At 21.0% G+C, this 27,120-nt stretch overlaps 2 protein-coding genes and 1 non-coding gene across 12 annotated transcripts in view; all 3 read right to left on the bottom strand.

Annotated features, from left to right (window-relative positions):
* LOC129608305 (rho GTPase-activating protein 100F) overlaps positions 1-7,962 on the bottom strand; it is a 122,504-nt gene extending 114,542 nt beyond the window's left edge. For all 10 annotated transcript variants that reach the window (XR_008696885.1, XR_008696887.1, XM_055519740.1 and 7 more), the window contains exon 1: positions 7,824-7,962. The gene's annotated coding sequence lies outside the window, so the exon portion shown is untranslated. The remainder of the gene's footprint in view (positions 1-7,823) is intronic.
* A 10,431-nt stretch (positions 7,963-18,393) lies between these two features.
* Positions 18,394-27,120, bottom strand: part of LOC129614315 (elongation of very long chain fatty acids protein 7) — a 102,199-nt gene continuing 93,472 nt past the window's right edge. The window contains exons 3-9 of the mRNA XM_055528864.1: positions 24,526-24,616; positions 24,255-24,445; positions 24,101-24,181; positions 23,818-23,980; positions 23,587-23,723; positions 23,154-23,519; positions 18,394-21,926 (exon numbers count right to left, since the gene is read on the bottom strand). Coding sequence (XP_055384839.1) covers positions 21,717-21,926; positions 23,154-23,519; positions 23,587-23,723; positions 23,818-23,980; positions 24,101-24,181; positions 24,255-24,445; positions 24,526-24,583 — 1,206 coding nt within the window. The 5' untranslated portion in view covers positions 24,584-24,616 and the 3' untranslated portion in view covers positions 18,394-21,716. The remainder of the gene's footprint in view (positions 21,927-23,153; positions 23,520-23,586; positions 23,724-23,817; positions 23,981-24,100; positions 24,182-24,254; positions 24,446-24,525; positions 24,617-27,120) is intronic.
* Positions 24,756-24,828, bottom strand: Trnaf-gaa (transfer RNA phenylalanine (anticodon GAA)). The gene has a single exon. It is a non-coding gene; the product is annotated as a tRNA-Phe (tRNA).

Here is a 27,120-nt window from a genome sequence, read left to right as displayed (position 1 = left end):
AAAATTACAAGGGGGAAATTTTTTTTCTCAATTTTTTTGTTTGTTTGTTTGCTTATATAAAATTTAAACTAAACCTTTATTTTACGCCTAAATTTATGTAAAGTTCAACGAAATTTCTGTTTTTCTTGGCTTATTCGAAAAATTTGTACTCTGAATTTTTAATGCTTATAAAAAGAAACTGAAAACAAAAAGAAAATAATTTTGCTTTTATTGTCGTATGAATGTATGTAATCCGAAACAGATTTTTATTTGCAGGATTCTAAATAAATGTCCTTTTAATGTTTAAATTTTTCTATTTTGCAATGCAACAAAAAAAAAATTCTGTTGTTTTTTTTTTTTTTGAAAATTGATTTTTTATTTTCCTTTCTTCCTTTTTTTAATTTTTTTATTTGTGGTTTTTGCATTTCCTATTGTTTTTTTTGTTTCGTTTGTACATACAAACTATATTCTTATACAAACACATACATACAAATGTCAACATTATTGTAAATTTGCGCTACTTTCTATATTTGATTTTTACTTTGTTTTGTGTTTTCTGCTTTTATTCTTTTCTTTTTGTCTTTTTATTTTTAAATTAAATTTTGTAATTGAAATAATATTATCAAAGGTCATGTATTTTCGAATGATGTCCTTTTTATTTTTAGATTTTTAGATGTCCTTTTTGTGCTTTTGGTTGTTTTTTATTTCTTTTTTGGTATTTGTTTTTTGGGTTTTGTTAGAAAAATTACATTTTGTTAAAATTTTTTATTTTGTTGTTGATTTTATTTAGATTTTCATATTTCATAACAAATACTTAAAATCACGTATAACAATAAATAATTGTGAGTAAACATTAAATAATCTCCTCATTTGTAAAAGGGATTTTTATAATAAATCCAAATGACATAAATGGATTCTAGTACATTTGAACGAAATTATGATTTAAACACATCAGATTTTTTATTCTGGTTAATGTTGTACTTTCGGATAAGAAAGTTAAAAAAATCTCATTATAGATTAAAATTATATAAAATATAAATTTTAGGAATTTACTGTAGCCGAATGAATTGTATATAATATGCTTCTATTTTGGCTCACACCTATTGAATTAATCAAAAAGAAAATTTTTGAGAAAAATGTAAAGATGATGATCAGTTTTATTGCTCATATTAATAGGAATATGTAATAACTATTTTAAATAGAAACCTAAACTTGATTCTAAGTCGCATAGCAAATTACCCCCAAGATTTTCTAATGGTTCATACCTTTTTGACATTCCTGCTTATTTTCTTACTGTAACATGTCATTATTTATTAACATTCAGTTGAAAAATAAATTTTGAATGCATTTGATTACATATAATTCTACATATACATATACATATTTCATTGAGCATGCGATAAAAATTTCATTTTCCTTATAGATGATTATGATTTAAAGTAAAAATGAATGCAGGCACATTATAAAAAATTTTCAAAGGTAATCGCTAATTACAAAATCTACTATTATAGTAAATTATAAGAAAAATGTATTCATAATTAAAGAAAATATATGATTTGTAAGGGTTGTCAGACCAAACGAGTTTTTAAATTAATATTGTGTCAGCTTACAAATTGTGTTAAACATTATTTAAAGCTCTAACGTTCTTTATCGCAGAATTAAACTCTGAGATCTGAATTCTGAATTGACACAGTAATATTAATAATATATTTACTCAAAAATGCAAATACTAAGCAATTAACTAGAGAAGCTAAGATATATAACAAAATATTTTAAAATGCTAAATAAACATAAATAATTAACAATTAGAGAAGTTTGACAGTATAAAGAGAAAGAGACAGTATTTCTGAAGCAAACAAATATCTTAATGCATGTAGCAAAAATTTAATGGAAAGTTTTCCAAAATAATTTTTATTGCATACATCTAGGAGAAGAGTAACAAAAAATAGAATAAAATTATTATAAAATAATTTATATGAATTACAAAAATTCTTAGAATAAAAGAATCAAAAGAGCGGCTCCAACTTAAAAAAAAAATTTATTTTAATCAAACTTTTTTTTTACTTTTTTTTTCCTTTTAGGAGGAACATGGAGCTAGTGCATGACATCATAGATAATCATGCCCCAGTTTCATTGCGTCACAGAGTTTTACCTAGGTAGGTGTCTAGCCTGCCGTAGAATTCGATAAATTATGGAATTCTAATTAATGAGCTTTAATTTTATAAAATTAAAATATTTTAATAATAAAACTCAATGTTGTATAATATTTTAGTTTTTTATCATTAATGATACAAGAGTTCTGTATATAACCAGACGCTCAGGCCAACACATATTCCGAGAATAATTTAAATTTTAATTTTCTCTTCATTTTTCCATAACATTTCATTATTATTTAATATTTTTCATGAGCTTGCCCACTGCTCCCTTCTAGTAAATTATTTTCTCACTAAATTTATTAATCACAATATTTTTTTACAAAATATTTTTTTTTAATAAAATAACATAAAATTCTATAAATTGCCTAGACATAAATAAAACCACACATATAAGTCTACTTACATATATGTATAACTAGAATTAAATCGCATAACGAAAGGTCATTTTCCTCCAAATTGAAATTTTTACACAAAACTTGTCTGTATGTATGCCATCCTTGTTTAAATACAATAAAAAAACTACATATAATATTATTTCATGTACACGATATTAACATATTTAATTTTATTCTTTTTTATTTTTAAATGAATGCATACATGTAGTTATGTATGTACAAATTTATTTATACATATGCACTTAAAATTCCATATAGAAAGGATTTAATGATCCTCACTTTACATGATTGTAGGTTAAAAATAAAGAGACAAAAAAAAAATCATATATTTTTTTTTTTTTAATTTTGTTTTCTGCTCCTCAACCGAATATCCTTTTTGATTAAAATAAATTTATAAAACAAACATTTGACCGGCAACAACATAGTAATTATGGAATAATAATAAAAAATAACACCAAAATAAAAAATAATATTCGAATTGTATAAAAAATTGGACGAAAAACCAAATATCAAATGAAAAAAAAAATTTTGTATTTTTATCGGAATGAAAACTCACACAACATTACAAACATACTCATATATACCACATATGTATATATGTTTGTAGAAATGTATGTGCTTAACATAAATATGATTTTCTTTTATGGAAAATAAAACAAAAAATCAAAGAAATTGAAATAATTTCATGTGACATCATAACCCTTTATTTTCTATATGCTTACACACATACATACATATATGTGTATAATAATATAATTAAATATACCATTTATCTGTTTTAAGTATCTAGTGATTCTATAGAATTTATTAAGAAAACAAAAACAACAATATAGAAAATTATTCGCCCTAAAAATGATTTCTTTTTTATTTAAAGCTATTGTTCAGTTACAAAAAAATTTCGTTAATTCGCTTTTTTTACAAAGCAGTATTATGTTTATGTATATACATTCATTCATACAAATATACATATAAATCAGTATAATATATGAGTGACACATTAATATTAAACCACCACAAACATTCATTCATATTATTTATTATACGAATTATATACTCGCACCGTTATGAGAATAAAAATAAATGCATGTTTATATACTTATGAAACATAAATTTATAACGGGTCATTATAATAAATAATTTATTCCTTTTATTTTTATTTGTTTGGCTTATATGATTTTTTTCTTCCATTTATTTTTCTCTTATTATATAAAATATCCTTTAAAATCTCACTCTTTTAAGTGAGAATAATATTCTCAACAAATTCCATTTCTCATTATTTAAAGGCATTTAAATTTCATTTTTTATATATACTTATACTTATATAGATGTATGTGCATATTTATAGTGTGTGTGTGTGTGTGTATTAAATTAGCCAAAATATTCATGTTAATTTTTCTTCTTTTCTCTTTTCTTTTGTTTCTTTACTAAGAAGCATAGTATATCGTATACAGTAATTTCTATGTCACTCCTTTTTCTTCCTTCAATGTATTTGTATTTCAAATATAAAAAAAAAATATGAATGTACTTTAATGTGTATACATATACACATACAAAAATTTTATTATCTATAAAATATTAAGTGTACATATACTTAAATATATTCAAAAGTAGTTTGTACTTATTCTGGCATATTATTTATGGATTGGTCTGTATACCGATTTTATAAAACAAGAAAAAAATTCCAGGACATGACGTTTATTTAATGCTCCCATTTTCAGCCAATTTTTATATATTTTATGTTATGTACAAATTTGTGTATGTTCTGGCTCTCTTAAAATTTTATTTTTATATTTTTTTGTAGTTCTTACTAAAATTTCGTTCTTGTATACACCCTCGTTAAATTGAAATAGAATAAAAATTTTTCAAAGTTTTATGAAAATTATGAAATTGAAATAATTTCGATGCCATAAAATTTGTATTTTATTTGAAATTCAATAGAATCGAATTATTGAAATCAATATTTTTTGAGTCATGACTCAAACTAACTCTCGTCTTTAAAAATCTATGGCGTTCACATTTTTGTAATTAATAATAATGCACGTTATAATCCTTATAATATAAAATCTTTAAGCATAATTTAGAATTTAAGTAAATATTTTTCACACACATTAACAAATACAACAACTTAAAAAAAAAACTACCACCCCTGACTATAAGACTTTAAAAAAAAAAATTTTTTATATAGGGAAGAAAAAATTTTTTTATTTTTTTTTTGTTATCATTTTTACATATGCGATAAGAATACAAGATTTTTGTAGAAAACAAAAAGGAACAAAAAATATAAAAACTTTGAACATTAAAATATTGGGAGAGTAAAAAAAATATAAGATAAAGAACAACAACAAAATAAACAATTGCAAAAATGTTATACAAAACAAAAAACAAAAAAACACTCACATACATTAATTTTATGTAATTGTATTTTTCTACACTGAAACAACGTTGTATAAGCAAAAAGAAAAATATATTTTCATTCGTTCGTAAATCGGAAGTTTTCGTAAGTTTTAAAATATCGATCGATTTTCCCTCATTTTTAAAATACACACATTTTAGAGTTGTAACATGCAATATAAAGATTTGTAGTAAAAAAATTTTTTATAATGAACGAATGTATACCTACAAATGTGTATTTATGTATTTTATATACATAGTATTATGTACACGAAGGATAATTATAATTAAAATTGTGCAAGTATAACACTAACAGAGCAAAATATTTCTATATTATATTTTATGAAATATATATACAAAATAAGTATTTAATAATTTATTTAATGTTCGTATTCTTTTAAAATTTTAAACTTTTAATAAAGTTGTGTCTATAATTCAACCTCCATTTCATTAACCTTTGTTAAAAATTGATATCACAAATTTTATAAGTTAGTTATGCATTCTATTTGTATAATTTTCTGTATTTTTTTTTTCAAATGTGTTAAAATTGATATTGCTGCCACGGCAAAAAAAAATCGTCTCGTTTTTCTAAAATTTACTAGTAGAAAGTGAATAGTTTTTGCTAGAATATGCTATTTATGACATACTCAATCCATTTTGATAAAGCGATAAGAACTATACGCAATCAAATTCTGGAACTAAAAGTTTATTATAAAAACCGAAAGTGACAATTACTCAAAACACATGTCATTTGGAAGAGAATTTCTTTAATATTATACAGCTATCTTACACCTTAAATGAACAAAAGAAACAATTTAATAAATTCAGAAACAACATATGAGTAGGAATATTCTTCTTAAATTTTAAAAAAATAAAAAATTACAAGAAATTAAAATTAAAAATAATTTCCAATAAACGTGGAGCATTTCCAATTTTTATATTAAGAATATAAAAAGGAATATTAAGAAGTAGAGATGTATATGAGTTTTTATAGAATTAAAGAGTTCTTAGATTTACAAAAAACATGTGATGAAAGCGAAACATTTACAATTTTCACCCGCAACGCAGACATTTTTTTACTGAATTGAGTTTCTGAAGAGAAATGGAAAAAATTCTAAGTACATGTTTGTTTATTTAAATAGATTTCTCAAGAGAACCGGGTGGCTAAGATAGGCCACATGTAATCGTACACCTAAGCAAATTGGCACATTTGTGCTAATTTGTGCATATATGTATATAAAATTTTATATAATCTATACATATTTTTTTTGAAAGAAATTAATTAAAAATAATTTTGATTTTTTAATTTAATAAATAATTTTAAGTTAACAATCGTCAATCAAAGCTATTATACAATGACCTCCCACCCCCCCCCCCCTTTTAATTAATGAAGTGAAGCATATTTAACTGAGTTTATGCCATCATGGATAATGTTGGTAGCTATTACTATCAAATGTAAGAGTAAAATTTGAAATTATTTCGGTATTTGTAATAAACATTGGTTTCAAACAAATTTTATTTAGAAAATGTATAATCTGCTTTACATTCAATATTATTTCAAGTTTAAATTTATAAAATTGAATTTGTTATATTACCTTATATATACAGTATTGCATATCACTGCATTTTAAACCCCTATAAAATATTTTTATAAAATATTTTAGCATTATACTAGGGTTTGAGTCATTTTAAATCATCAAAATTGACATAAACATGAACATATATGGAAATAGGTTACAAATGCATAAGATGTAAACGTATATTAAATACACATAACACACACAAATATAAAATATATTTATACATTTAAATGTATTTGATATAAATGTAGGTATATTGACTACAAGTAGTTCATCAATTATATGTAGTTAAAATACTACAATTTGTATAATAATTATATAAGTTTACAACCCTATTATAAAAATGAGTATTAAATTTTCTTATAATATATTATACGTATATAAATATATAATATATGTATAATATTTAATATATATAATATATATATACATACATAAATATTAATGAAAATTTAAAAAGAAAATAAAAATCGTTTTACTTCCTTTTTTAATTAATGGATACAAGGAAAAACAAAAAAAAAATAAAATTAAAATATCATAACAAAACATAAAAAATTAATGTGTAAGTGTATGTATATAAATATTTTAAATATATATATATTATATTTGACATATATAAATATTTTTGTATGCATGTATACAATATACATTTTTTTTCCTGTATATATAATGGAGTTTTTTGATCTCTTATAAGAAAAAAAAAATTTTATTCATTCTAGAATATAAAAAAAAATAACCATTATACACACTCATAGACACACACACATGAACATTTTTATGCACATAATATATACGATATACTATCTGTCTATTTTATTTTTCTTTTCCTCCAAATTAATTTAAAATAATTCAATATCCTCCTAGAGCTTTCAATATTTTTAAAAAAAATTAAAATAAAATTTATTTATTTTAATTGCAATTATTCCAATATAACAATGAATTTTAACACTTTTATAATACCCCTCTATATATAAAAGGGTCCAAATATAGATATAGGGTGTTTGGAAAATATATGTATATTCAACAACATATAGGAGTATAGAAGTAGGGGAGGGGGGGCAGTGGGTGGCTAGAGAAGAGGTTAAATTTTAAGTACCTATTTTTAGAAAGAAATTTTCGTTCAATGAACTCATTTTAAAAAAAAAATACTATTTTTTTTTATTCTTTTATAAATTTCAAATTTTTTTTTTAAATTAATTTAAATTAATTTTTTATACATGTATGTACGTAGCTATATTTAAATTTTAAAATTTACAAAAAAAGATTTTATTTTATTATTGAAAATTATTTTTTAAATATTAAAATTATGAAAAATGGCAAACCTTATTTTTCCAATTTGATTTTTTTGTAGTAATTTTCTTCAATTTGTTGTTGTTGTTTTTTAATTAAATTATTTACTTATTTTTATATAAATTTTCATTTATAATTTTTTGAATTTTTTTTTCAAACACTGGTCCCAGGAAATAAATTTAATAGAAAAGTTTTATCGGTGGTCATTTTTATTTTTAATTAAAGTACATATATACTCTTGTATATATGCATGTATGTATGTATGGATGTATAATACTATTCTATATTTTGTTTTTGTTGTATTTTTTAATATTTCTTATAGTTGTTTGTATTATTTTTTTTTTTTCTTTAATTATATTTAACTAAATATTATTTACATTTTCATTTTTTAAATTCATTTAAATTAATTTTTTTTTTTTAATATTATAAACATTTTTTTTTTTCAGTGTACATACATATACATATAATTTGATGTAAAATAATCGTATATTAGATTATGAGGATTTTAAATTTTTCAATGAAAATTTATTTAATTGTTATTGATTTATGAATTATTTTTAAAAATTTTTAAAAATTAAATTAAAAATTAATTTAGCGGAAAATTAAAATTTTTCAAATTTTTTATTTTATGTACAGTTTTTTGTTTTTTTTATTAATTGTTAACGCAGTTCGTTTTCTCTTTTTAGTAAAAATTTCTTCCACAAAAAATCAACTGCATATGTACTTGAGAATTATAAAAAAAAAAGAAGAAAAAAATCAAAATTAAATTAGAATAATTAAGAATTTAAAAAAAAAAAGAAGAAGAGAAGAAGAAAATTTAAATGAAAAACTTTTAAGATTTTTATTCTATTTTTTTTTATTTTTTCTTTTTTTCTTAAAGTCTTTTTAATTTTCCATTTTATTTATGTGTGTATATATATTTAGGAAATATGCTTGTATATATATATATGTATATGTGACATATAATTTATTATTTATTCATATACGTTGTAGGTAAAGTACATGTGTATGTTTTGTGTATAGCTTTCCTGCTTTTCAAAGTATTTATTTCAAAAAAAAAAAAAAGAAAAAATTGAAAAAAAACATGAATGAAATTAAAAAAAAATTAGTATTTCCTCCTTTCTCGTAATTTTTCGTTATTTTTTTTTCACTACTTTTTGTTTTATTTTATAAAAATTTAAGCATTCAATTTCAAATAGAAGTAAAAGGATTTCTTTTTTATTCAATTTCTTTTTTAATTATTTTTTAATTTAATTTGAAAATTTTTTTGGAATATTTATTAATTGTTATCTATATGGATTCTTTCCATATAGTGTGTACCAATGGTAATTGTACCAGAAGAATTAAAGTAGAATTTTTTTTTCTGTGTAACTCAAAACTTTGCCCTCTTTTTTTTTTTTTTTTCGTTTTTAAAGCATATAAAGTTTTTTTTCTTCTTATTATAAAAATTTTTTTTCCTCAGTTGGAAAATTTATTTATTTTAATAAAAAAAATTTGTTTTATTTATTTATATTTTTATAAATTAATTTTTTATTTCTCTGTGTTCTAGTATTCGTACGTACTTTGAATTTTGTAGTTTAATTTTATTTTATTTTTTTTAATTAATTTTTTAATTATTAATTTTAATTTTTTTATGCTTATCGTTTTATTTTTGTTTGTTTTTTTTTTTATTAATTTTTTTTTTGTTTTTTTTTTTAAGAAAATTTCTTACTAATATAAGCACTTTCTTCACTACTCGAGATGCGACGGCGAATTGTTTTTAGAGAAAATTTTTCATTTTTAAAGCGCCTTCATTCTCAGTACAGAAAAAATTTTTTTTTTTCTATTCTTCTTTCTTTTTATTTTATTTTTATTCTTTTATACTTAAAATGTTGGAAGGGGAATTCTTTTTTTTTTTCATATAATGTTTACGTGTGTGTATATGCAAGTGAAAATATTTGAAAGAAATAAAATAATAATAAAAATAATTTAAAAAAAAAAAGAGAATATGAAAAAATATAGAAAAGGGAAATAAAAACTTCCCCACATCAAAGTTATAGAATTCAAGAAAAAAGAAAAAATAGTACAAAATGTATTAAAATTTACCATTATACAAACATGACAACAAAAATGATTAAGAGAAGATGAAAATGAATAAAGTATAAAATATCCTTTTTTTTTTGCTCACAGCGCACGTTATTTGTTTTTTTTTTTCTCTTGTTTTCTTCCTGATAAAAATTCAACTGCAATTTATTCCCGATAAAAGAACAAATATTAAAAAAAATATTTTTATTGGCACCCTGTAAAAATAAAAAAAAAATTATCTTGTACTCATACATACCCTCATGGTTTTGTGACAAAGGAGAAAAAATTGGCCCAAGAAAAATAAAATTTTAATTTTTCGCCGCATTGAGTGATTTTAACAAAAAAAAAAATTGAAAAATTATCAGTTAACAAAGTACTTGTACTTGAATAACAATTATGAATTTTCGGTATTTTCTGTATTTGTTAATGATTTTGATTTCTATCAAAAGCTTCAACTTAAATTGTTCGAATAAAATTTTTCGTTAAATTTAACAAAAATATTTCTTTTATCTTGATTCGCCGCAAATTCTTTATATTTTTACGTTCGATATGGCATTTCCGATGTTTTGTAACGTTCAGTAACAGTAATTCTCATTTCTATTAATTCATAATTTCCATAGTTTAGTAATGCATCTCAATTAGTTCGACAATATTATCGACCAATATTATTTAACAATAAAAACAGAGCCTTAAGATTTAATTTGCTTTTCAACATTTTCTAAACTTGGTTTTTACAACATTTTCGGGGTATTGAAAAAAAATACACATTTCTTTGTTTTCAATAACTTTTTTCTTTTAATAAGCGTCTACAATAATTAAAAATAACACGTTTTTAGACGTGTTAGTGTATTTGACTTGGAAAAAAGCAACTCTAATTTTATGATCGTTTTAAATCTACCGAATTCTTTCCTTCTTTAAAATTAAAATTTTCATTTGTTAAGAAAACATTTAATTATTTTTGAAACAAAATATAAAAAAATGACTTCCAAATGTAAGAAACCATAAAAAAATTAAAAGCTTTGCTACTCTAACAATTTTCTTATTTCTTTAATTTTTTCTTAAAGTGGATTTTATTATTATCTTTTTATTCTATGAGTATCCAACAAATTGAAAATTTTTACATAATATATGTATATATATTTGTAAAAATTTGTTTATATTGTTTATTTTAAATAGAAGAGAAACTAATTAATTAATTAATTATGTACTTCGAGTTAAAATTTATCTGAAAATTTAATTTGTTCAGTCTAACACAGAAAAAAACAATATTTTCTAATTTATTATAAAATTTTATTAAGAACTAGATCATACCAGTTATGGTTGATTATTTTTTAAGAAATGAAAGGCAAAATATTTTTTATATTTTCGAAATGTTTAATTTAAAAAAATGTAAAATGTTTAAATTAAAAAACAAAATTTTATATGATCAGCTCATAATCGACCGAAAGGTTACCCTATTTTGGCGTAATGTCGAGTTACCGACATGTCTAGTATAGGCAAAAAGTTGCACAACATTATAAAAATAACATTGAAACAATTCTTTTACATTTTAGGGACGCTAGTAAGCTTTAAGTTAACATACCTAGAAAAATGTAAATAATACTAGTAAATGTAAATAAGACTCTCGGTAGAGTTTCGCTTTGTACCATTCAAATAATGTGAAAAACTTTTACTAATATATTTATATATTAACTAATGAATTTTTAGTTAATTGTTTTAACACCCTAAATTAAATTTCACGGATGATTATTTCTTTGCATTTGGGAAAACAATTTGCGCACACAGACTGATAGACCGACATCTCTCTAAAAATAGTTTATTTACGCTTCCCTATCATGGTGAAGTGCGTTCCCACTGAAAACTGGATATCCGAAATTTGGTATCATTATACGTAACCTCCCTTATTGTACGGAATGCGGTTGGTAAAAATAAGAAATAAAAATTATAAATTATTTGTGATCCTTGAGCCAAAAATATGAAAAACGGGAAAAGGAAGGGCTATAAATGTAAATTATGTACAAATATCGAAAATTAAATTTATTCAAAGATGACAAAACATAATTATGAATAAAAAATAATGCCTTTTTATATAAATTTATTTCTAGTAAAAAATGTTGAATGTCTCCAGATCTAAGAAGATTTTTAGTTTTTGAAAACTGTTCAAAAAATCTAAGTATTTATTCGAAAGGAAGAATAAACTGATGAATTTACTCTGAATCATATATATTATAAATAACAAAGTCTATAAGTCTATAGTTATGATATAAAAAGACTTCACACTGTAAGTGTATAATAAAAAACCAAAAATATATATTTTTTGTTTGCTTAAAAAACCAGCTCTGCAAAGATTTCTTCTACACCTAGTTGTTCTCTCACATAGATTGAATATCGTACATATTTTAAATATTCCCATACACCAATAATGGAAATTAATTACATATTTTTAATCATTTGCAATTTTTAATAATAATTTAGAAACTTAAATAGCAAAATCAAAAATTTTTTTTTTAATTTGTATGTATGTATATATGTATATGAATTTTATTCGCGATCCACTTGAAAATTTATTCATATACACATATGTATGTGTATGAGTGAATGTTATGTGTTCTTTTATTGTTCTAATTATAATTTTCCATTTACGTATTTGTTTTAAAGAAGTCCAGAAACAAATGTTTACATTTAATTCTCCTTTAGCCATAGCACAAAATACATACTCACAAAAAAAAAAATTTGCAGGGTATTATAAATTATAATATTTATATAAATATTTTGCACCTTAATATCTATGAAATTTATTGTAAGAATCAACTAACTTAAAAAAGATTTCTAATTGGAAAATTTTGATTAGTTTGAATTTGTGATTTTTTGATTGCCAAAATTAATTTACGATACCAATATACATACGACAATATGTAAACAAATAAAGAACTTAGAAATGTATAATGAATGAATTCTTTACAAATTTCTTAATTAAAAATTTTTGGAGGAAATTACTTCAAAAAATGGAATTGTGTGCATTGTTACACCTTACTGTAAGCATTACACGTAAGTATTACGTTAAATAGTGGATTACCGCATTTTATAAATTATAAAATGCATGCATACTATTACACGAAGATCTCGAGATACAACATTTTTGGTTCCAAAAATTTTTTATTGCAACTCATATGTTTGTTTTTTAAAAGGTAACAAAGGTTGATACAAAGGAACGAAAAAACAATAATATATAATACCGAACCTAAAAAATCGAATTTTTTAACTAAAATTAAAATGTATATCACTTCGATTCGTATTTTTAACTATACTGACAAATTAGTCTCTAACTAAAAAGTATTCACTTTTAAAATTTGTATTGCCGTTTAACTAAATTCGATTTTATTTTAAACCCCGTACAATCTGCAATTATAAAAAAAAAATTTTAAATTTTCAATGTTGTATCAGGAATAATCTCACAAGTCGAATACAAATTTGCCAATTTCTTATCGTGTCAATAATGTATCAATAATGTATAAAAATTATACATTTATTAACAATATTATATATTTTTTGGAAATCTATATACATAATAATTAATATTGCATACTATACTTTATTTATAGGCGAATGGATAAAGTTTAATTCAGGAACTTTTCAAAAAAAAATGTTTATTTTTACAATATCAAAAAAAGATACTTGAAATTATTTGAATTTAGTTATATACATATGTATGTATGTACATATAAGAGATTACTAATATATTAACAAAAAGTTTAAAAACACAAATAGTTTAAAAACACAAAAAATACTTATGAAAATCAAAAATTACTTTACAGATCCTATTCTATTCACCTTTTTCTATTATTCTTCATATATAAAATTCAAATTGAGATCAAAAAATATTTTATGAGATTGCAAGTTTCCCAACAACCAAAAAATATCTCCCAAAATTGTTTTAAAACAATATTTTACTTAAATAATTCCCTTTGCAGTATGTAGACATGATACAACATTGTCAACATATTAAAATTTTTTAGCAATAAATAAAATTTGCATATATTTTGGATGAAAATAAAAATTTAAAAAAACGTTAACATAACTCATTGACAGCTTTGATGAACTCATGATTTAATTAGGAATTAAAATAAATACAAAATTTGAACTTATTTATTTATTGTTTATTTTCAATAAATTATTTTCAATAAATTTTGAACAAATATTCCATAAATTTCAAAACAAGTAGATTTAACTTAAAAATTTCAATGGACATTTTATGAATACAATTTTTGCATATTATGATGCTTCTTCATTGTGTAGACAGTTTCCAGGACCATATTGAGTATTATGAGAGTTTCTCGCATACTTACACGTACTTACTTCTTTTTTTTTTGGTAGAGAGAAATGCAATAAGAACACAAGAAACCATAGACAAGAAAATAACAAAAAATTAAGATATAATAGGATGTAAATTGTGATTAATATAAAATTTTTATTCAAATTAATCTTCACAATTCAGAATTTGGTGTCTTTTCAAAGAGTGCATAACATGAAGAGGTTTCGTTTTCAAAATCTAAATGGTTTGTTTAACTTAATATGAAAATTACAAAATTAAATTTATATTATGATTTATTTCCATTTAAAAAATTAACTTAACTAAAACAATATAATATATGTGTATGTATATATACATACATTTTTTTTCTTCTGAATTTATTTGTACATAAATAAAATTTGATTTTCCATTTTTATTTTAATCATAATTCATTTATGAGTTTACAAATAAGTTGTAGCAACTTTTTAATTTTGCTTTTAATTTTTTATTTTTTTTTTCAATGTATATATGCATATATACATTAATTAGTATTTAAATATATATATATATATATGTTTTAATACATCTTTTATGCACAGCTTTGCATAGATATATGAGAAAAGGTTTCCATGTTAAGTAACATAACACTATTACATTTGATTTTTTTTTTGTTTTTTTGCTTTTGTTTCTCTAATTTAAACTTTTCCACATTATTTACGATTTTCAAACAATATTTTTGACCAGATATTCACTGATTACATATGAATATATATACATGTATAATGCAAATATATTATATATATATATACCTATATATATATATATATATATATATAAGTAAATTATTAAAACAAAATACTTTGTTCACTTAAAAAATTTAAGAAAATTAATATTATGTCTGAAACAAGAAAAAACTCGCATTTTATTTAAACAAAATTATTTTCAATATTAAAAATTGAAATTAAAATTACGAATTTAAAAATATATGTGTTAGTTTTTTTAAGAAAACATTTCATTTTACAATTAATTTTTATTTTTATATTTTGTTGTTAATGTTATAATTTAAAGCGATATATATATATATATATATATATACATATATATATGTATATATATATATATATAAATTATACATGTATATATGTATAAATATTTTCTTCTCAAACAATTAAATATTTTATAACTATATATATATTTTTTTTGCTATATTTAGTGTAGCAGTTACTTATCACCATTAAATATGATAATAGATGATTTCTACTTTTTAATTTCTTATATAAAAAGAAATTCAATTTCAAATCTTAATATATAAATATTAATCATAAGAAAATTTTATTTTTTTAAAACACTTAAATTCAAAATTTTAAAACAATGTATTTGGGAATGATTTGAAAATTATAATATTGTTTATTAATTTTCAACAATTAATTTTTCAAAAGATTCTTCCAATTTAATATTTTAAATTGAAAGTGTAAACATTTGAATTTTAATTTACCAAAAATTAAAATTTGGTTTTTTTCTTTTTTATTTTTATTTTAAATATCGAAAAATTTATAATCAACAAATTTATTTAATTCAATGTTTTTTTGTTTTGTTTTTAAATAATGACGACTTTTTAAGAGAACTACAACATATTAAAACAGATATAGTATGAAATTTTCATTACTTTATTTTTAGCTTACAAAATATTTTATTTATAAGCAGAAACAATTTTGTAAAATTTGAACACTTTTTCGCAATGTAACAAAATATATGTAGATTACTACAAACTATATGTACATACATTGATGAATTGCGGATTATTTTGTAAAAAATTTTTATTTTCATACTTAATTAAATCAAAATTTTATTTTTTTTTATAGAAACGGAAAATTTTAAATCAAATAAAAAAATTTAATTTAAATTTTGAAATATACACATATATTTTCTTTAATATTAATTTAATTTTCCTTAATATTAATCATTTTTCCCTTAATAATTTTGTTAGTTTCCCGTTGAAATTTTAGTAAATTTTAAATATGCATTTAATATTTCCTTTTCAAATTTATTATTTAGTAAACATGTTTACATTTTATTTAGTTTAGTGATATTGTTCATTATTTAAATTTCAGCTCTAATTGTAGTTTATAAATTTTTAATAAAAAATAAAAAAACTTTAAAATATAATTTTTTTTTTTGTTTATTTTCATTTAATACATATAAATTTTAAAAATCGTACACATTATTTTCATTATTTATACTTTATTCAATTCATTCATTCAGAAAATTGGAATTCATTTATATAATTTCTTTATAAAATTTAAGTGTATTTTTAGTATTATTTAATTTAATTAATTCATTTTTTGTATTCCTTTGATAAATTCATTTTTTTACAGCATATTTTATTTAAATATGGATAGGTGGGCAAATTAAAGCTTTTAAAAAAGCTCATGTAAATACATACTATATTTCGAAAAAAAAATATGTAATTATGTAATTTTTTTTTTTTGTAAGGGGTGTTGTTTTCAGGTTTTGGTAATAATTTTTATAAAATAGAAAAATTTTTCTAAGAGGGATAGGATAAAGGATAGGATAAAATAATTTTAAATGCCGAAATCATAATTTTTTCTTTTAATATTTTGCAATATAAAATTGAACAAAAACTTCTATAGATTTTAAAATTTTGATATTAATTTTGTATTTATTTATTATGCACACTACAAATAGAAAATTTCCAGAAAATAATATGATTTTTAAAAGAAAATATATACTTACATATATGTATATATGAATATATCGAAAAATAAAATTTTATCAAAAATATTTTCAAAATTCCCTTCTTATTTAAATTTTAGAACTATGTATGTATTAAAGTTGTTAAAAATATTAGGTAAAGGAAATGTATATCTCTTCAATATATGTATAATTATGAAATGGTAGAGTTGATTGTTGTTAACAATTATTGATTAATTGTATTTATAAATTGTATAAATATATTTTATTGTAAAATATTAAAAATTATAATTATTAACAAATTTTATTAATTATTTTTTTTATTTTAATTTCTAAAAAACAAAAAGAACTTAATTTCTTATATATCAGAACTATGAAATTGAAAAAAATGAAATTAAAATTAAAAATGGAAATATTGTGCATTAAAAAAAAACAAATGGTGATTCATAACGCAAGAATGAAAAAATTGATTACAAAATAAAGCAACAAATGTAAATTCAGAATATCTTCCATATTAAAAAAATTCGCAAAATCATTTCATAATTAAATTCATGTTCATAGGGAACAAGATACAAATTAAAAACAAAATAATTTATTCTGCTTTTCCGATAAATTTTACTTGTACGGATCTGATTTGATAGCAATACAAATTTAAATATGGAAAATTAAAATCAATGTAATTTTTTGTATTATATATAAATAGGATTTATTTTTTATTTTAATTGTATTTTTTAATGAGTTACTTTGTTTATGTTTTGATTATAAATTTACTATAAGATTAAACACTTATTCAAGTTAAGTTAACTTTGGTAATATGTGTACCCCTCTATGACATATTATTCATATTTATTTTGAGAAACGAAATTTATTGTAATATTGCAACCCCTTTTTCCATTAAGGTGTAGACAATTTTAAGCATTTTTTGTTTTCTTTTTTTGCTTATAATCTATTTTACTTCTATTACTTTTTAGTGACAATAGTTTCTGCAATCCGATTTCAAAAAAGTTTAATCACGATAGGGTATAATATGTAAATCTAGTAACAATGCAATCTTACATTTCATAACACGAATATAAATCCCTTCTAATTAGTGGCAGTACATTATTTTATATTTTACTAATTATGATCTGTGGTACTCTTACATAACATCAGTGCATTTCATCTAAATTACTATCGTAAAGCTTAATTAATTTATTTTGCTTATAGAACAAACATTAGAATATAATAATGAAAATAATAAGTAAAATCTGTAATTTGATTTAAATCAATAAATAATTTTATTAAAGCTGTAATTCAATATGTTCAGTTTAATACAGAAAAAACTCGGGCATTATGTAAATATCATGATTTGTAAAAATACCACAAATATATATAACAAAAATTTTGTTATTGAATCGAATGCAAATATTAATTTCTCTTACATATTCAATTTAACACAATTAAATAATCTAACATTTCGTTAGCATTTATTAAAATAAATCAGTGTGTTTGTAGTTGTATAAATATTTATACACATTTGAAATTGTAAGATAAATTAATTAATTATACATGACCTTTTGAAAATAATAAATTAACTCTACAAAACTTATTAATAGGAATCAAGCGTGAATAGAATGTTTATTTCCAAGTTTGTACATATTTTAAAAACATCTTTTTATTAGAATAAAATCGAAAATAAACATACATATTTTCATAATAATTTGTGATAAAAATGAAATCAACAAAACAAATGGTTTTCAAAACGTTTGATTCAATTTAAATGGAATAAAAACAGATAAATTTACTTTAATTGTTCCAGTTAATAGTGTTTAAATTGAAGCAAATAAAGCATAAATGTATAAACCGGCCATGCTTTGCTTCCAAAAATTAAGACAACTCATTTGTAAATTTGTTGACAAATATCCAATTTTTCTATTCATTATCATTAAAATATTGTTATTTATCTATAGATTACGATGTTATCAAGGATGTTTTAAATAAAATTGATTTGGAGAAAAAATTTTTAATTAGTTATCTATTTCACTTTCTTTCTAGTTGAAATTTTTTACTATTGAGCTTTTAAAAATTTGTTGTAATCAAATAATTCAATATTTTATTGTAAAATAATTAAAGATTTTCAAAAAATCCCAGTAAAATCAATTGAATTGTTGATCATTTATTCAAAATATTTTAAAACTTTCAAGTTTGTAAAAGTATAGTAAAAGGACTGTTTTAAAAAATTTATATTTTAATGTTTAATGTAAAATAACTAAATATGTTTCAAATTATTGAAATAATTTAAATGCTAAATATTAATAGGTTATTTTATGAGCACAATAATTTAACAAGTATGCAATATTGTACAAGTTTATATTGCCGTTTTCATATTGGTAGAATTTTAGAGCTTTTATTTTCCTCTAATTAATTTTTTTTGGAAATTTGTCACCAATTTAAAAATATTTTATTATCTGTACATCTAAAAATATTTTACCATTTTTTTGTTTTTCCTTATTTTTCAATTCTAATATTTTTAGTGAACGAAGTTTTATAATTAAAAAATCCAAGTTTTTAATTTATTGTTAATAAATATTTTATATTTTTATTTCTTATTATTTAAATCTTAAATCTACCCAACTAAAATACAAGAATTTAAATTTTATCATTTTCTCTTTTCTACTAGTTTTCATATTAATTTTTTTTTTGTTTATTTCATTGTGTATATGTTTTTATTATAATTACACTTATAAAATATCAACATAGGTTTTACAGTAACAGCAATTTTTAATTCGACTTAAAGGCATTGTATAATTTGTTATTTTTAAAACCTTATTTTGCTTTTTTAAATTTAAATTTTCATATTATTTACAAATCTTTATTTTTTCTAACAATTTTTGAACCTTTATATAATATGAACATTTAAAAAAAAATAAACTTTAAAACAGAAATCTTATTTTATATTTTTAGTAATCAAGTTATGGACTTACATATTAGATAAAATTTCTAAGGAAAGCAAGAAATTCTAGAGCAAAAAACACATTGCTCAAAAAATAAGGTAAGCTGATTTTTTTGATTCTTTTTTTCTTTTATATTTTTTAATATTATAGTTTTAGTTTAATTTTTCAACTATACTACAACAATGACAACTTTTTAAGTATTTTAGTAGTAATTAATTTGTTCATATAAGTTATAATATTATTATTAAAATTTTATAAAATAGCTTTTTCCCTAAATAACAAAAATACAATTAAATCAAGATGCAAAACAAGAAATAATATTTCTTCAAAAATATATTACATATATGAAATAAAAAATATAAGATAATAAAAATTATAAAATTTTCTTTTGAAAATAAAAAGAAACGTATTGTTTGTTTATTTCAATAAAGCTACTAGATTTCTCTTCATCTTAATTTAAAAACAATTTTTTTTTTTAAAGAATAAACTTGCATTTTCAACAGATTAAAATTTAATATTGAGACTGATGGATCTTGAGTATTTTTATACACAAAATATTTATTGTATGATATATGATTACTTGAAACTTTTTAAGAGCTTGTAAAATTTAACTTACTTAATATAAATTTTCTTCTATGAAATGGTAAGTTTTTCCATTATAAAATGATTTTTTGTTATTAAAATAAACATTTGGTGTGTGTGTGTAATACGTATAACTTTTAAATTTGAAATAAATGTATCGTTCAAATATTTTCGTTATGAAAGAAAAACTTATTCCTGCATAATAATTTGAATATTAAACAAATGTGCGTTAGTAATGATTACAACTTAAAAAAACGAAAACGTACATTTAAAACAATAAACACAAATTTTTACCAAAGATATATTTGAATATTATTCTTAATCGTAAAATTGCAAAATAAATTTAAAAAAAATTGTAGATCTAGTCAAATTAATAAAGATATATATTGTAATTTAAAAAGAAGTTAATATTAAATTGTTAAATAATAATCCAAAAAAAAGTAGTGCTTAATTTTTCAAGTTATTTTTGAGCTTATATAACATCTTATATTTTACAAGAATATGTAAAACAAAGACTTCACATTAAAAAAAATCTTGATTAGAATACTTAAAAAATTTGTTTCCTTCAAAAATTACATTAAACTACCTTTATACACAATCATAATAACAATTTTAAATGCTAACTTGTTTCATTAAATTCATACATGCAATTTTTTATATTATGTTAAAGATGTGAGCGTCCCTAGTCAACATTTTACAATTAACTAAAAACATAATATAGTCTAAAAAATAAACTATTTAGAAATGTACAAATGCTTTTTGTATTTTTAAATGTAGTTGGCAATTAAAAAAACGAGTAATAATACTTGAATTTAAATTTAAGTTGACTTTCGGTTTACTTACTTTCAAGCAAGCCTAATTGCATTAATTAATGTATAAAAGCAAAAAAAAATTGAAAAATAAATTTTGAATGCTTCTTTTGCGCTGAATGTTTTTCCTATATATTTCATTTTGTTTTTAATTTTAAAAATTCTTACAAATATAATAATTTTTGTAATATTACACCTCTTGTTGTATTTTTTTATTTTGCCTCATTATTAGTTCAATTTTTAACTCTTTTGTATTCCAAACAATTTTCTTAGTTTTCAATTTATATTCGTACTGTCATTTCAAAGAAATTTACTTGTATTTTAATTTATTTTGTTCTTAAAATAGTAGAAAAATATATAAGAAGTTTGATTTTAAATTTTCTTCAATTTGTTCATTAAACAAATGTAAGAACAAAATACATAAGTATGTATATGTATTTTAAATTAATTATTTTTTTTTATTTCTCTTTTTTTTCTCTTTTCCCTAAAAATTACAAAAACATTTTTAACAAAAGATATCTAATTAATAAAATGTTATTTGATTGATCTATGATGTAATTCATTATTAGTTTCACTACTAAAACTATTTGAATAACCATTAAGATGACCATTTTCATGACCTCCATTATTTATTATATGACCATTAGTTGCAAATCCATTTGCATGACCATTTGTGTGACTATTTGTTTTGGACATTGCAATATCAGAATCATCTTGACAGTATTCTTCTTCTTGATCTAGAAGCTAAAATTAAATTAAAATTAAATCGATTTAAATATTGGAAAATATATGAATAATAAATAAATAATTTTTTTGATAAAAAGTTAATGTTATTGTTCAATTTAATTCATTGTAGAAATTAAGATGAAAACATTAAAGATAAATAATTATTTTAGCTTAGTTCTTCTTGTAAATATAGAAGACTTTTATTATAAAACACCATATGATTGATTGATATTATAAAAAAATTTCAAGATATGATTTTTTACTTTGGAAAAATAAAGTATTTTATAGATAAAAAAATATTCAGAATTTGTGTGACAAAGTAAAAAATATTTAAAGTGAATAGACAAGCTTATGGCTGTGAGGAAAAATTCAAATGGGCAAAAAATAGTAGACTACAAAAATAAAAATACGATGGAGTGCAAAAATATTATTATGACGGAGCAAATTAGATTCATAAATAAAGAAATTATTAAGAAATTTTATATCCGGTAACACATCTAAGTGACTTCCTTGAATAAATCTTTTTGCGCAATAATTATGTATATATTTGCACTTTTATTTAACATTCATTATAGAATATAAAATTTACTTTTTTTTTTAGTATGTAATCACGTTTTTTGTTGGGTGTCAATCAGAAAAATCTTAAACCAAAATAGCTATTGCTTAATTGTAAAAAATAAATAAATAAACAATTATTTAAACTTTAAAATCAATTAACGATATTATTTATATAAATGTAACAAATATTTGCTTAGCTCATTCAGCATTTAAGCTTAAATTTTTTTTGTTCTATACTTATATTTCAAATAAATAAGTTCTTAATAATTTTCATAATTTCTAATAATTTTTTAATAAGATATTTGCTTTGTTTAGAGAAGTAAAATATTTATTTTGCCTTTAATTTCTTTTTCTAAAAGTACAAAGATCAAATACATATTACAAATATTTAGTCAACGTGAAAAACTATTTACAGCTGAGCTTATCTAAATTTTAAGTTCATTATATAAATATAACATACTCAAACTTTTGTTCGTAATAAAAAAAAAATTAATTTAAATGACAATTTAGAAACTTTTTGCATAATGCAATTATATTATTTAATTAATTGGAATTTTTCCAAGGAAATAAAAATTAAGATTATATTTGGCAATAGTTTGCTATTCAAATAACTAGGATTCGATAAAATATTAAAGCTATTTATATATCAATTACGTATTATAATTTATTATATTCTAATGTACTTACCATACAAGGTAATTGAAATTTACTTAAAATGTGACCAGTACGACGTATTGCTTTTAGATATCTACTTGTTGCACTTTCTTTGACATGACCATTGACATGACCATTTGCATGTCCATTTGCATGGCCATTTGAATGTCCATTAGCTTGAACATTTGTGTGGCCATTTGATAATAACTTCTCTTTTGGTTTATCATCATCATCTTTCTTTTTTTTATTTTTATCTGTATATTTGGCTTTATAAAAATCTGAGAACAGAAATAGGAACATGATTCCATGAAAACTGATCCAAACAACGAATCCTTTTGGATAATCGCATTCTCTGAATAATAATTGTAATTGGTGGGTAAATATAGCAACAAATTGAACCTAAAAATAAATAAATTTTATAATCCTCAATGGTCAAAAGCTATCATTTAAATTTAAAATGATATACCATTTGGAATGTAGTTAAATACTTTTTCCACCAAATATATTTTTGGTATTTTGGACCCATCGCAGCTATCATATAATAGAAATACATAACAATATGTACAAATGAATTCAACAAAGCAAAGAATGTACTATGTCCACCTAAAAGAAAACAACAAATACCGTGATTAAATTAAAATTTATTTAGTTTGAGTTAAATCGATAAAAAGAAAAAGAATTATTTAAATTTATGTACCTGGAGCAAATTTCATTCCCATCCATACTGAAAATGGCATGCAACCATGATGTATAACATGTAATGTAGATACATGCTCATTTTTCTTACGCAAAAGGAAAAATAATGTATCGAAAAATTCTGTAAATTTAGATATGTAATACCACCAACATGTTGCAGCCATCTGAAAATTATAAAATAAAAAATTATTAATATAAATATTACCATCAAAACAAAAAATTAATATAGATATACAAATCTACTATAAATTTTTGTAAAATTGTGTAAAATTTTTTTTACATACCCTCATTGCTAATGGGTTATTTGAATAATCTACAGGTTGACATTTAAAGCTATAATGACCCCACCATCCACTCATTAAATACTAAAATTTATCAGAAAAAAAAAAACATTTTTGTTTTTTAAATTATTTAGATTATTTAAACAAACAAATTTACTTCATAACATATCCATGCACTGAACACTGTTTGGAATAAATTATAATAGACTAAAACTTTTCTAAGATCCATTGGTTTTCTATGTTCCATTAACTTTGGTGCTAACGATTTACTAAAATAAGCGTAAAATATACATAATGCAAGCGTTGGAAATGGTGAAGACATCATTGGCCAATCTTTGACTCTAGGATCTAAACAACAAAAAATTAATATTGAATTTTAGTAATGTTTAATATATTTTAAATTTTAAATTTTTTTTTTTTAATCTTACCACTCCTATTATCAATTAGATCTCTGTACCAATCATATATATCATGTAAATACTCCATCTTTTACTGTTATGTATTTTATCCAACGTTTATCTGTAAAAAAAAAAAAATTTTTTTTAAATTTATAAAACCTTTTCATTAAAAAAAATAAACAAAATATAACATGTATTTTAATTTTCTACTTTTCAAATGTATTTACAAAAAAAAAAAAAAAAAAAAAAAAGAAATTGTTTGCCGAAACCCGGGATTGAACCGGGGACCTTTAGATCTTCAGTCTAACGCTCTCCCAACTGAGCTATTTCGGCATATATTAAATAAATCACATTCATCTTACTTTAACATTAATAATATTTTATCTTTTTCTTTTTTGTTATAACATACGATGATACTCTTTTTAAAATTTCAAACCAAAAAAGTAAATAAACAAGGTAAAATTACGATAACAATACATAGTACATTTGTTCCCGCATATAAATATAAGAAAAATTTTAAATATGTATATTTTTGACAAATAAAAATCACGCGACAATTAATAGTTAAAATTAAATGCTAGCAGATGAACAGATTTCAATGAATGCCTTATAATTATAACATTAGCATATTGTAGTAACAAAATCATAATTAAATTTTGGTAAGCAATAAGTTTTTTTAATGGGAATTCACAATAATAGGTATACCGTACAAAATATATGTATAGGCACACATATACAATGTACTTATTTTTATACTCTCATTTCTATTTCCTACTTATTTTATTAAAATCAAGCTTCTTTTCATTGTATATTTGCTCCAAAATCCTAAATAACCAAATTTTTATTACTACCGTTCAGTCAACGTGTTGGAATGCAACTTTTATTCCAATAAAAAGAAAAAAATTGTAAAATATGTATGTAGAAAAGAATCGTCTTCAATTCTTTCGTCACTTCATTTTAAAATTTCATGAATAAAATACCTACATAAAAATTTTAAAAATTTGCTGTTTACATGACGTGTTCTTCACTATGCACATATAATCAATTTTATATCGCAATTCAAAATTTTAAATATTTTTGACTATAACGTTATAGGTATGTACAATTTTAAATATTTTTGGTGCTGGAAAGTACAATATTCAAAGTGTATGAAAACTTTTAGACCGACTGTATGTATGTCTATACAAGTAATGATAAATAATTGGTAATATAATATAGAAATTTAAGAAAAAAAAAAGCGAATAATAGGCACGGAAGATCAACATAATTATAAAAATAAATGTTTAATACTGGACTTGCCTACAATATCATTATTAGCATAGAGTATGAATATGTCATAAAGTATGTGTGTATGTACTACATAAATATGTATGTAGGTACGTAAAATCAAATACAAAATAAGTATTTGGAAGAATTTTTTATATGATTATCGAAAAATTTTGAAATTTTCTATTACGTGTTGTACGTGTTGAAAAAATATTATTCAATATTTATTTAATCATCAATTCTTTTTTTTTAATATTAAATTCAGGCGCGAACTAATCCGTTCGTATCATAACTACATGCATAATAATATATAATTTTAGAACAATTTAAAATCTATCATTGATATGTTAGACATAAATTTAGTTACTTTGCTACTAAGTGAGACGGTACATAATTGAGTATGCATACAAAAAAAAACAATGTTACCAATCTAATTTACTTATTAAAGGAATTTACAAGAGCATGAGAAATTTTGAAACTTACACAAGTGCATTTGTCAAATATATTACTAAAGACGCAAAAATCTATAATATTCTTGTATTTTATATAATATTTTATATTATAAGTATGCGTCCGGATTACTTATAAATAATACAACAAATAAAATGAAATTTGTCCAATCAGAAATATGATTTCAACAAATACCTACTCGTTTTAAGTAATTATCAGCATGAAATATGTTTTAAAAAACATGCATTTTGAAATTATAAATAAAAATACTGAAATACATATATACATATATGAGATAATAATAATTTTGACAATCAATATTGATTTTCACAAACAAAATGTCATATATTTATAATTATATAATATGATATTGTGTCAAAAATTACGCTGCATAATGTCAATAAATAAAATGTTATCAATCAATTTCATTAATAAATAATCTTAACTTTTCAACTATAGTTTGAAATAAATAGTTGTCAATAAATAGTTTTTATGACTAAGAAGAGAGTTAAGTCATTACATATATATGTATTTTGTCAAAAACATATTGGAAGACTAACGAGTTATTTTAATTTGCTGAATTATTCTCATACAAAATCTCACAATAATGATATTGATCAATTTGCTTATTATACTTAGCATTATCTACTTTCACATATTATGGTAACTTTATGCTATGTATACCTATTTTAAAGGCATCACTGATATAAAACTTATACTGTATTTAAACAGTAACTATTACGAACGTACGCAGATATTTTTAAAAGAAAATCTTACGATTTTTTTTTGAAATATTGAGATGTTAATAACTTGACTCAATATATTATAGAATAGAAAAATTATAATGAAAAATAAATATAAAAATTATTAAAAAATGGAGAAAAAATAAAAGTGTAAAAATTTGCAAAA

The sequence above is a fragment of the Condylostylus longicornis genome, unplaced genomic scaffold, assembly GCF_029603195.1.
Source record: "Condylostylus longicornis isolate FDR11 unplaced genomic scaffold, ASM2960319v2 ptg000004l, whole genome shotgun sequence".
Lineage (NCBI taxonomy): Eukaryota > Metazoa > Arthropoda > Insecta > Diptera > Dolichopodidae > Condylostylus > Condylostylus longicornis.
This window is presented reverse-complemented; position numbering and strand designations above follow the sequence as displayed.